The sequence below is a fragment of the Lacerta agilis genome, chromosome 17 (assembly GCF_009819535.1).
Source record: "Lacerta agilis isolate rLacAgi1 chromosome 17, rLacAgi1.pri, whole genome shotgun sequence".
Taxonomy (NCBI): Eukaryota; Metazoa; Chordata; class Lepidosauria; order Squamata; family Lacertidae; genus Lacerta; species Lacerta agilis.
In genome coordinates, this window is record NC_046328.1 from 28,061,217 (window position 1) to 28,073,628 (window position 12,412).

At 47.7% G+C, this 12,412-nt stretch overlaps 1 protein-coding gene across 3 annotated transcripts in view; it reads left to right on the forward strand.

Moving 5' to 3' along the window:
• RTN3 (reticulon 3) overlaps positions 1–12,412 on the forward strand; it is a 42,598-nt gene that overhangs the window by 21,804 nt on the left and 8,382 nt on the right. For 2 of the 3 annotated variants that reach the window (XM_033136375.1, XM_033136376.1), the window contains one exon: positions 12,146–12,353. In XM_033136375.1, the coding sequence (XP_032992266.1) occupies positions 12,146–12,353 (208 nt within the window). Of the gene's footprint in view, positions 1–1,459; positions 3,464–12,145; positions 12,354–12,412 lie in introns of all 3 variants that reach the window. The other variant, XM_033136374.1, reaches the window with a different exon arrangement.

Sequence of the window (12,412 nt, forward strand, 5' to 3'; positions counted from 1 at the left end):
CCTGGCAGTTTCAACTGTCACCTGACCTTTCATGGTTTGAGACTGGATGGATGAAGTCAGAACCGTGATACATTTCGTGAAGCAAGAAGGGGACATGTTCATGTCTGTTAACGAGGATTTCTTCCCTGGCTTTTGAGGTGGCTCCATGAGGATAATGAGCAGGAGAAATGAACACCCTTTCCTTCTAGATTCTGTACACAAAGGGGAGATTTCTGTTGTGGACTTCCAAACATTAGTCCAGAATGCAGTTCTTCAGAAGCTCACTTGTGGATGATGCCTTCTGGCTGTAATATTGCACTTGTCCAAGAAACAGACTGTCACGGTTCCAGCTTTATTTTCCCATGGCATTCTAAGTGTCGGGTGACTTAGAAGAAAAATCCTCTGAGTGACTGAAACTCCGTTCTATTGCAATATGTGGGCTGGTGCCCTTAGGCTCTTGGCACACCCCTCCAGTGCCTTTCTCAACCATTGCCCCAAGCATAGGGAGTGGTTCCCAGTATTGTTCTGTTGTGTCAACCCAGTCCAGAAGCATTGGTAGAATTGCCCATCATAGGACTCTCTCACACCTAGAAAGGACAGGATAGCTCAGTCAAGGCAGAGAGCACACAACATCCATAGGAAGGATATAGTCAGATCTTAGGTACACCTAGCCTCGTGGTGTAGCCTCTCCTGAGTCATGGAGTGGTCTTTCCCAGTACAGGCTGAGCTGTCCCTCAGGACGTGATGCCTGGGGTTGATCCTGAGACCTTCTGCATGCAAAGCATGTGGTCTCCTGCTGAGCTACAGTCTCTCTCTCTCTCCAGTTTGTTCTGTCTATTACTTGGTGTGACGGTAGTTGGAAGGGCATTTTTGCTCTGCCCTGTGCAAGCAGCACAGGCTGTTGCAAGCTAGTAAAACATGCCATTCTTGTAGAGCTTCAGAGTTCCTAGACACTTTGCTCAAGAAGCCCCTCCAAACATTGACAGCTTATCAGAACTGGGGTGTGTCTCCCTGCAGCCGTGCCACCCCGTAAGCGACCAGTATCATTCTGTTTACATGCACTAATTTGGGTTACTTCTATTCATCCACCCGGCATGCTCACCATTGCACACTTAGATATTTTATTTTATTTTATTTTATTTTGGCTGACCTGAGCTCTTCATCTGCTATGAACTTAACTGTTGGTGGCTTTTATGTTCCTGTGGATCAAAATTCCCCTGTGAAGTAGCTCCCTTGTGAAGTCCTATGGGTGACGGTCTCTTGCATGTTTGCCAAGGTAGATGTTTCGGAGTCTTGTCTCCCTAGTTCTAAGAGCATGTTGCCTGCTTGACTGTGAAATCTGTGACTGCTGCTCTTCCCCTTTTATCCCGTTTGTAAAATGGGGGCCCCAGGATGGGTCTGTGTCTCTTCTTCCATGTGTCCCAACAACTTGGGCTTCCAAGGTTGCAATTTCCTTCCTCCCCTGTGTTCTCTTGATCAGCTGGAGCTCAAGCTGCTTTTTTAGCATATTCAGGAAACCAGAGGGAAAGAAATGGCAAATCCGCACCCTCAGATGTAGGAAAAGAATTCGTAGATGGCCAAAGTCAGGACCACATCTATGGGACCAGTGAAGGTTTGGGAGCAGGGCCAGTCTCTGTAGGATCCACTGGCCTAGAAGAGTCGTCTCTCTCTGCTGGATCCAAAGTTCACACCTGTGACCCGGTGGTACAAGCTTCTTCCTTGACTCATAATGACTTTAAGGGAGGTGTTGCCCTAGATGGAAAAGTTGATCTGAGTAAATGTGACCAACACAAAAGAACGGCTTCAAGTGGAGAGTCCAAATTGGCCTTGCTAACCAACCCAAAAGACGAACCCGAGCACTCTCCACCCAGAGTTGCCTACTCTCATTCCCCAACATCCCCAATGGTTGCTGGCGAGGCCGTTGTGGAAAAAGATTCCCCCGAGTCTCCATTTGAGGTCATTGCTGACAGACTGGAATTTGATAAGGAATTCAAAGATGTCCTTGCGAGCAACTCCAATGATATCGGTAGCAACTGGGTAATGCACAGTGAAAGGGAGCTCCTCACGGACATCCCAGAAGACAGCGTGTGTGAGTTTCAAGTGAAGCCGCGAGGCGGGAGCCGAATTCCACCGGGACCTGGCCTTTCACGCCAGTCTTCAGGCACGACGGCAGCACTGGAAGAAGTGTCCAAATGTGTCCGTGACTTGCACAGCTTCACGAGCGAGATGCTCAACTGGGATTTGATTCCTAAGGATCTGGAGGACAAGCCTGATGACTTTGGCAGCTCGGGCTTCTTGCCATCGCCTGCCCGAGATTCAGATGGTGTTGCTGCCGGGTCGGTGGGCGGCAAGGTGGAAGCGAGCAAAGCTTCCAGCCCTCACCAGCCCCTCAAAATCAGCATCCACCAAAAAGACAGCCCATCTCCAGTGGAGAAGGATGAGAAGCAGGCTGTGGTCGGTCGTGAGGTATCTGTTGTGAAAGTCATTCCCACCACCGCAGCAGAGCCAAAGGCAGATGTCCGCTGGCCAAATTCCAGCCTACCTGAAATGGCTGATGCTGACAGCTCTGGGGAGTCGGACGACACCGTCATAGAAGATGCTACTGTGATTCCAGCCTCCCAAAATGAGACTGCTGCAGAGAGCAGCAAGCCGCTCCCCAAGGCACTTGACTCTGTCAAGACAGCGGTTGTACATGTAGAGGACAAAGGGAGCAAGCCACGGAAACCCAGCCCAGAAGGCGCAATTCCACCCAAGGCCCTAGAATGCAATTGGGGATCCATTGATGACTTTGAAGCTATCCAGACCAAGACAAATGTTCATGGGGGGAGCCCAGTTGCTGCTCCTCTGCCGCCTAAACAGCCCTCTCCTGGCATACCTCCTAAAGCGGGGCAGGAATTGTGCACTTACAGACAGGACCTACTTGGGGAAAGGCCCAGGATGGACCGCCTCCCCTTGGACAATGTAAAAGAGGCTGTGTGCCCAGACTCCCTCAATGGGGAGACCTTTATGGGCTTCATGAAGGAGTGCTTGAAATCCAAAGGGAGCGAATCTCCAGATGACGCTGTTGAGACCTTCTCGGAAGCTGAGCTAAATGCAGCAAGATCCGAGGTGGCGGCTCCCCATTCACAGCAGCCGCCAAAGGTGACTCAAGACTTTGAGCAAGAGCACCTCACCATCAAGGCCCTCAAAGAAGTTGGCAGGAAGGCTGAGACGGAGAGGCAGCCGCTTCCACCAAGCAAAGTCTCCCTTCCCGGAGGGAGGCGTCCTGGGCAGTATTGCGAGATACCCCCAGACCCCCGAGGTCCTGTTCAGAAGTCTGCCTTGGAGAAGAGACCCCTCTGCCTTGAGCAAGCTGTGGACGTGAAGCTGGCTTCTGCCCCTGCTGCCCTTGGCGGACACGACATTCCCAACAAATCTTCCCAGGCCGCTCTTCCCGAGCCTTCTATGCCACATGCTTTTGCAAAATTACTGGCTGAATTTTCAGGTAAACACACTCTTTGCTTGCTGCTTTTTTATGCCTTGCATGTGTGGCCCTCTAAAGACCAATATTATATTAGTTTACCTCTACAGGGGTGACAGTGGGCCCCTCCATAGGTACCCTAGTCTTACAGCAGCCACGCCCCTGCAATGCAGTGTCATCAACTTGCTCTGTGTTAACCAAGGATGAGATTCCAGGAATACCTGAGGGATCTGCAAACTTGAAAGATGCCCAGTCCCTCCTAGTGCTACTGGCCCTATTAGAACTCTATATTTCTTCAGGGGAGGGGAGGTGTGTAACCTTGTGCTTATATGACTTCCTTAACTCCCCAAAATTGTTGTAGAAAAAAATATTACCCCCACCACACCCAAAACAGTAACAACCACACCATAGTACCTTACCTAAAACCAGAACCACAAAATGCTGAGCAGTAATGGGAATGAAGCAATTGCTTTAAACCTGCATTAATCTGCATATGAGAGAGAACAAAGACTTTGGTGGAGGGGATGAAATAGTCCATAAATGATGTTGCCTGCCCCCGCATTGCCAAATATCAGACAGAGAAATTTGGTGGCTAAATTGAGCTACCTGGTACCTAAATCTGTATGTGCAGGAGTCTGCCATCTTACGCTCACTTACCTAGGAGTAATCCCTGTTGCCCTCAGTGGGACTTACTTCTGAGTAGATACTGTATAGGATTGCATGGTAAATTCCAGATTGTGTTCCACTGCAGCTGATGGATGTATAGCTCTGCGGTACGAATCACTCTAATGTTACAAGGTGTGTGTCTGAACTCTCACGTGTATCTAGAACTCGTGTGTATTCATTTGCACACTCCCGAGACGTTTAGATAACCTTTTGCTAGAGTAAGGAGGGAAGGTGGGCATTGGCCTTCCTCTCTGCCTCTTTGAAAAGATGCTGTAAGAGTATCTTTCTGCATTTGGAGTTGGGGGTGGGTGGGGAGATGTTGTTGCTAGGAAGACTTCCTCCCAGTGAGGGAAATCTCAGCCCATCACAACCCTGGGGAGTGTGTGTTGTATTCCCCCTGCTCTCCTTTGTTCACCAGCATGGCTTTTATGGGCTTGATACCAGACAAGCACAACAGAGGGATTCTTGGCTTCTGCTATGTTTGGGCTGCAGGCTTCAGTTTTTGCAGATGCTTTTCCTCTCTCCCTTTCTTTGTTTTTATTTTCAAGCTGAACTGCAAGCAGAGGGGTGGGGGTTAAACGAGACGCAAAACCCATCATTATTTTTATTTCCCCCTCCTCTGTGGGCCAAGGAGCAAGCAGCCTGAAAAGGGTTTTTTATAAACTTTCATCTTTGGCGAATTGCCAGTCGCCCATCTCCCATAAAGAGGGAGTGGCTCTCCCATGTCTGAACAGAGAGTGTGTTGTGCTGGGTTTTAAATGCCTCCTCTGTGCTGCTGCTCCTAGGAGGGGCCCTTGCCCCATGGTGGGCCACATGCTTTGCATGTGTAAAGTCCCAGGCTCAATCCCTGAGGAAGTTCAGGGGGTGGCAAGACGCTTTGGCTGCATAACGTCCTGGTTTGACAGTCTCCAATGGAAAGGATCTCTGGTTGCGGGGCTGGAATTCTTGGGAGCCGCTGCTGGTCAGAGCAAGCAGTACTGAGTTAGGCTAGCCAATCTGGTCTGACTTGATACAAGGCAGCTTCATGTTGTCATATTATGTGTGTCTTACTTGCTTGGGCATTAGGGCAGCACCAAGTGATACTACATTGTTAACTTTGCTTTTAACATGTTCTTGTAATTTTATTGTGTTTTTTCCCTTGCTTGTAAACCAGTTCAGGACCTCTGAGTTAGGAAGCTATATACAAATTTATTGAACCTCAAACCACACCACAGTTTCCAGGTGTACAGAGATTAATGTATTTTAAACGCTAGAGAACGCTGGGGACTCATAATATTTGCTTTATTTCCAAATATGAATAAGACAGGATGGGGGCCTTCTCAGAGTTGTCTCCTACCCCATAGGATTCCCTTCCAAAGGCACAGCTGGTTCTGTCAATTCAAGTTTTTAAGCGAGCTTTTAAAGACTTGTTGTTTTTCCCTAGCTTTTAATGGCAGAAATTTATGTATCTGCTTCTGGTGGTATTCCTTATGGCGTTTCTAAAATGCATTTTGCTCAGTCCTGATTAATTTTATATCATACTTCGTTACTTTTTATTTCGTTTTTGCATATATTTACACCACCCAGATAATCTTTCAGATCAAGAGTAATACAGACATGTTTAAATAGAAAATAGATAATACAAGTAGAGGCAAAGAGGCACGTCTACAAGGCAGCCGCCGTCTCTGCTTGCCTCTTCCGCTCAAAGAGTGTTTATTGCATTCCCCCAATCCTGATGGATAACTTCGTTTCAAAAAGCACAGAAGTTCTGTTATGAAGAGAGCATTTCTTGCCACCGCCCGGTTCCCACTAGCAAAATCTCAACCGGCCTTCCTGGACTATTATTATCTGCCTGGCAACAGGAATGGTGAGCTGGAGGCCACTTCTTTAGCCCACTTCACTTACCACGCAGGGGGCGGGATCTGGCTGCCTAATTCTGTTTTCTGGTAGTCATGACATGGAGGAAATACCAAAAAAAAAAAAAACCCTCTGAGAATGGGGGCACTGCAGCCCTTCTGCAATCATTCCTTGAGCTGTGCCTCCCCACCCCACATGGAAGATTCGACTAGGCATCCCCTGCTCCCATTCTTCACACTTTGCCTCAGAGTCATGAGAGCTAGCAACATCTCTCTTTTAAAAAAGAGTGCTAAGGTTCTGAGAGTGCGGCAGTACAAAACAGCCTGCTTGGCTCTTCATGGGCTCATGAAAAATGCACGCTAATTGCCCCAGACAGTGGCGAGCAGAGCTTAAGACTTCCCAGCAGCCTTTTGCAGCAGACTAGTAAACACGAGCAAGAGAGATGCGAAATGGGAGAGACGCCGACAAGCATTTTTCTTTTTCTGCTCTTCCATTCCTGCCTTATTCGATGCTGTGATTACTCATCCATCATCTCCCCAGCACCCCCCCCCATGCACCTCCCCTTCTTGATGCATTTGCAGAAAGCATCGCCAAGATGTCTGCGTTGATGCTGTAGCAACCCACACTTCCAGCATCTCTCTTGTGCTGTGTGTATGTGCGGGCTGTTGTTGTTTTTACCCTTCATGCCCTTGCTGTGGGCAAGCGACCCCGTGATCTGTTCCTTTGTCCTCTTTCTGCCCTGCAACCTCCTCCCACTTCTGCCTGTTTTGACAGCTAATGCATTTTGGGGGGGGGGGTGGAGTGCGGGAGATGGGCAAGGAACTTGGCCATGCCGTTGCATCAGAAAGAGCTTTCGCTGGGATGCGGGCAGCCAGTCTCCCTCCTCCACTCCTGCCCCCTCGGAAGCAATGGGGTTCTGCCCCGAACCAGTTACCTGCTTTCTCTTTTGGTCTTCCTGAGGTTGCAGTGGGAAGGTCCAGGGCAGGAACTGGCTGTGCTGGCTTCTCTCCCAAAGTTACAAATCCACCCACACCCCCTGACGTGCAAATATATTGGGGGGGGGGTGCTTCTTGATTACTGATCCTGAGAGCAGCCGAGCACAATGTCTTGTCTGAGGCAAAGCCACCTTCCTTTATCCTCTCCTGGACTGGGACTGGGAGCCAGGCTTTCATCTTGAGCTCAGCGGTGTGGCCAGCAGCCAGCCTATCAGGAGGGGAACGCTGGCTTGCAGCCCTGGCCTCTCTTTCCCTTAGCCCCCATCAGCCTCCCTCCTCTCTCCAGAAGAATAAACAGCAGGGGGGTGGCCTAACGCCATTTGCTGCAGATCCAAAGACTAGGGGCTTGTCCTCACGGTGTGGGGCAACAGTGCCCCCTTCCTAGAGGTGGCTGAACCACACGGTGGGGGAACCATCTCCACCTCCTTTGATGCAGGCGGGCGAGTGAGCATCTTATTTTCAAACCTGGTACGTCCCACAAGATGTTGTTGTTGTTCAGTCGTTCAGTCGTGTCCGACTCTTCGTGACCCCATGGACCAGAGTACGCCAGGCACGCCTATCCTTCACTGCCTCTCGCAGTTTGGCCAAACTCATGTTAGTAGCTTCAAGAACACTGTCCAACCATCTCATCCTCTGTCGTCCCCTTCTCCTTGTGCCCTCCATCTTTCCCAACATCAGGGTCTTTTCTAGGGATTCTTCTCTTCTCATGAGGTGGCCAAAGTACTGGAGCCTCAACTTCAGGATCTGTCCTTCTAGTGAGTACTCAGGGCTGATTTCTTTGAGAATGGATAGGTTTGATCTTCTTGCAGTCCACGGGACTCTCAAGAGTCTCCTCCAGCACCATAATTCAAAAGCATCAATTCTACGGCGATCAGCCTTCTTGATGGTCCAGCTCTCACTTCCGTACATTACTACTGGGAAAACCATAGCTTTAACTATACGGACCTTTGTCGGCAAGGTGATGTCTTTGCTTTTTAAGATGCTGTCTAGGTTTGTCATTGCTTTTCTCCCAAGAAGCAGGCGTCTTCTGATTTCGTGACTGCTGTCACCATCTGCAGTGATCATGGAACCCAAGAAAGTGAAATCTCTCACTGCCTCCATTTCTTCCCCTTCTATTTGCCAGGAGGTGATGGGACCAGTGGCCATGATCTTAGTTTTTTTGATGTTGAGCTTCAGACCATATTTTGTGCTCTCTTCTTTCACCCTCATTAAAAGGTTCTTCAATTCTTCCTCACTTTCTGCCATCAAGGTAGTATCATCAGCATATCTGAGGTTGTTGATATTTTTTCCGGCAATCTTAATTCCGGTTGGGGATTCATCCAGTCCAGCCTTTCGCATGATGTATTCTGCATATAAGTTAAATAAGCAGGGAGACAATATACAGCCTTGTCGTACTCCTTTCCCAATTTTGAACCAATCAGTTGTTCCATATCCAGTTCTAACTGTAGCTTCTTGTCCCACATAGAGATTTCTCAGGAGGCAAATGAGGTGATCCGGCACTCCCATTTCTTTAAGAACTTGCCATAGTTTGCTGTGGTCGACACAGTCAAATGCTTTTGCATAATCAATGAAGCAGAAGTAGATGTTTTTCTGGAACTCTCTGGCTTTCTCCATAATCCAGCGCATGTTTGCAATTTGGTCTCTGGTTCCTCTGCCCCTTCGAAATCCAGCTTGCACTTCTGGGAGTTCTCGGTCCACATACTGCTTAAGCCTGCCTTGTAGAATTTTAAGCATAACCTTGCTAGCGTGTGAAATGAGTGCAATTGTGCGGTAGTTGGAGCATTCTTTGGCACTGCCCTTCTTTGGGATTGGGATGTAGACTGATCTTCTCCAATCCTCTGGCCACTGCTGAGTTTTCCAAACTTGCTGGCATATTGAGTGCAGCACCTTAACAGCATCCTCTTTTAAAATTTTAAATAGTTCAGCTGGAATATCATCACTTCCACTGGCCTTGTTGTTAGCAAGGCTTTCTAAGGCCCATTTGACTTCACTCTCCAGGATGTCTGGCTCAAGGTCAGCAACCACATTTCCTGGGGTGTATGAGACCTCCATATCTTTCTGGTATAATTCCTCTGTGTATTCTTGCCACCTCTTATTGATGTCTTCTGCTTCTGTTAGGTCCTTTCCACTTTTGTCCTTAATTGTGGTAATCTTTGTACGAAATGTTCCTTTCATATCTCCAATTTTCTTGAATAAATCTCTGGTTTTTCCCATTCTGTTATTTTCCTCTATTTCTTTGCATTGCTCGTTTAGAAAGGCCCTCTTGTCTCTCCTTGCTATTCTTTGGAAATCTGCATTCAATTTCCTGTATCTTTCACGATCTCCTTCGCATTTTGCTTGTCTTCTCTCCCCCGCTATTTGTAAGGCCTCATTGGTCAGCCACTTTGCTTTCTTGCATTTCTTTTTCATTGGGATGGTTTTCGTTGCTGTCTCCTGTATAATGTTACGAGCCTCCATCCACAGTTCTTCAGGTACTCTATCCACCAAATCTAAATCCTTGAACCTGTTCTTCACTTCAACTGTGTATTCATAAGGAATTTGATTTAGATTGAATCTTACTGGCCCAGTGGTTTTTCCTACTTTCTTCAGTTTAAGCTGGAATTTTGCTATAAGAAGCTGATGATCTGAGCCACAGTCAGCTCCAGGTCTTGTTTTTGCTGAGTGTATAGAGCTTCTCCATCTTTGGCTGCAGAGAATATAATCAATCTGATTTCGATGTTGCCCATCTGGTGATGTCCATGTGTCCCACAAGATGGTTGTGCCTAATTCCTGAACTGGATTCCTTCATCCTACCAGCAGCAATCGAACCTGAGCGTCTGTTTCCAAAAGATGCTTTGGTTTCGCTGTAACATCCAACAGATTCGAAAGGCAGGGCGTTAAAATACTGTAGAGCCTAGGTGGGGAGGCTGTGTTGGACTACAGCTCCCATCATCCTTGACTGGCTGGGGGCTGGTGGGAGTTGGAGTTCAGCGACATCTAGGAGGGCCACAGGCTGTCATTCTTTGGAAACTAAGCTCTGGACAGCACTTGCCTTTGGGAAACACCCTGTAGGAACAAGGAGGGGGTTAATCCCAGGTAAGTTGTGGCTGGGAGCCAGTCTGTGACTTTGCCTTACCAGACTAATTACAAGGTACTTTTGTGTTAATGCACCAAGCCCTAAATGACATGTGCCCAAAGTACCTTAAGGATGGCTTGATTCCTAATGCTCCACCTCAGTTGCTGAGTTCCTCTGATGGGGGCACTTCTGGTGATTTCCCCACACCCCTGAGGGTTGGTTGGCCTTCACTAGGGGCTGAGTCTTATTGTGTCAGGCCAGGCTGCCCTATGGAACTCCCTGCCAGTAGACGTTCAGCAGGGACCACCCTTCCTTCAGACATCTTTTGAAAACTTCTCTTTTACATTTTTGGATTTTAGCCTTATATGTTGTACTCTGCCTTGCTGTAATTTTTATGAAAGTACAGATTATAAATTTGTAAATAAAATAAATATATTGTTTTGGCTGTGCTTTGGACAAGACTGAGCTCGGTCAGTAGAACATAAGACTCTTAATCTTGGGGGTGTAGTTTTGAGCCCCATGTTGGGTGGAAAATTCCTGCATTGCAGGGGGCTGGACTAGATGACCCTCGTGGTCCCTTACAACTCTACAAAGCTGTGATTCCATGATCTTGAGCAGGGGAAGGGCTGAATGTTTAGCCCCTTCTGGTGTATTCAGAAAAAAAGATTTGTATTTAAAAAGAGCTTTAGTAGAAACAGAAAATACTCAGGAATTTTGAAGCCATGCAGAAAAGTGGCGTATGTTTGGAAAAGGGTAGAAATTTGTTGGAGGGGGTTTGAAATATATGTACACCTATTTTTATCAGTTATACATGACTGCTTCAATGCATTAAGCCTCACTTAGCATATAAAATAGTACTGCAGATCTGCCATGCAGGCCAACAAATGCTAACACAAATAATGTAGTGGGTGGTTTCTTACATTTAATAATGTCTCCCCCCCTACCCTCATGTCCAACTAGCTGAAACCAATTTACCATTTTAAAAACCATTGTCAGTGGCTCTTCTCCGTTCTTTAGAGATCTAGGGAAGAAAATCTCTTGGCAGTCCCCCACATTATGGAGGCCACCACTGAACCATATTTTTCGGTGATTGCCCTTAGGCTTAGTTCAACAAATCCACCAAGTTGGCCCCTTTTAAGCAAGCAATTGAGATGTTTTTTTTAAAGATTGCAGTCCTAGATGTGTCTACTTGGGAGTAAGCACCATCCCCACCGAGTTCAAGGGGACTTGCCTCCAGGTAAGACTGTGCACAGGTTGCAAACCTACATACCGGGGAGTACATCCCATTGAATTTGTTGGTGTGGTGCTTGCTTGCGAGTAGACATACAGGATTGCAAGAGCTTCACGTGCCTGCAGATTGCATTTATATTTATAAAACAAATTTATATCCCACTTTTGTCTTTTTGAAAAGATCCTCAAGGTGCCTACTAAATCTGGTTTTGTTTTGCTGCAGTAAATTAAAGTATATGAGAAGCTTTCAGAAACAGCCAGGTTTATAAATAACTGTTCATTTGGCCCACAGTATCCTTTCACAGAAGTTGCAAAGCAGCCCAAGGGTAGCAGGAATGGGGCCAAACAGGCCTTTTTCAGAACTGCATTCCACAGCAGTGGTGCCATGATCATCACCCAAGCCCTCTCGTGTTAGCCACCTGCCATCTCTTTGTTCAGGGGTTGCCAGCCTTTTTAGGCCCCATGGACATATTTGGATTTTTGAGCAAGTGCCACAGGTACCACCCCTCCGGACAATTCTTTCCCCATCTTTTAGATCAGCCCAGGGAGAGAAAACACATGTTTATGAGAGCATGTTCGCTTTTCCAAGGAATCTGGGTAGAAGTCGTACCCGGTAGAATAAATCTGAGCCTTGAAAAAGCATAGAGTTGAAAGAGGGAGTGAGAGAGTGTCACTCTTCCAACTTCCTCCTCCAGCTCTATGCTCTAAAGGAGAAAAAGATAACCATCCTTGCCATCCCATGACCAAGGGGCAGTGAGGGGAGCAGGGGCCCGAGAGGCTTCATGGATGGATGCCTTGGCTGCTGGGAGGAGGCAGTGACGGTCAGTGGTCATTGCCCTTAGAATTGCATAGCCTGGATGCTCTTCTTGTAGCAGTTTCCGACCCTCTCCAGTGACCTCTTGTGCTCATTTCTCTCTTTGGCAGTGCGCGATCTGGTCTTCTGGCGGGATGTGAAGAAGACGGGCCTTGTCTTCAGCACCACACTGATCTTGCTGCTCTCCCTGGCTGCTTTCAGCGTCATCAGCGTCATCTCGTACCTCATCCTGGCACTCCTCTCCGTCACCATCAGCTTCCGGGTCTACAAGTCTGTCATTCAGGCTGTGCAGAAGTCTGAAGAGGGGCATCCATTCAAGTGAGTGGGCTTGACTCGGAGCCAGAAGAGTTCGTTGCTGTTCTCACCAGATTTCCATT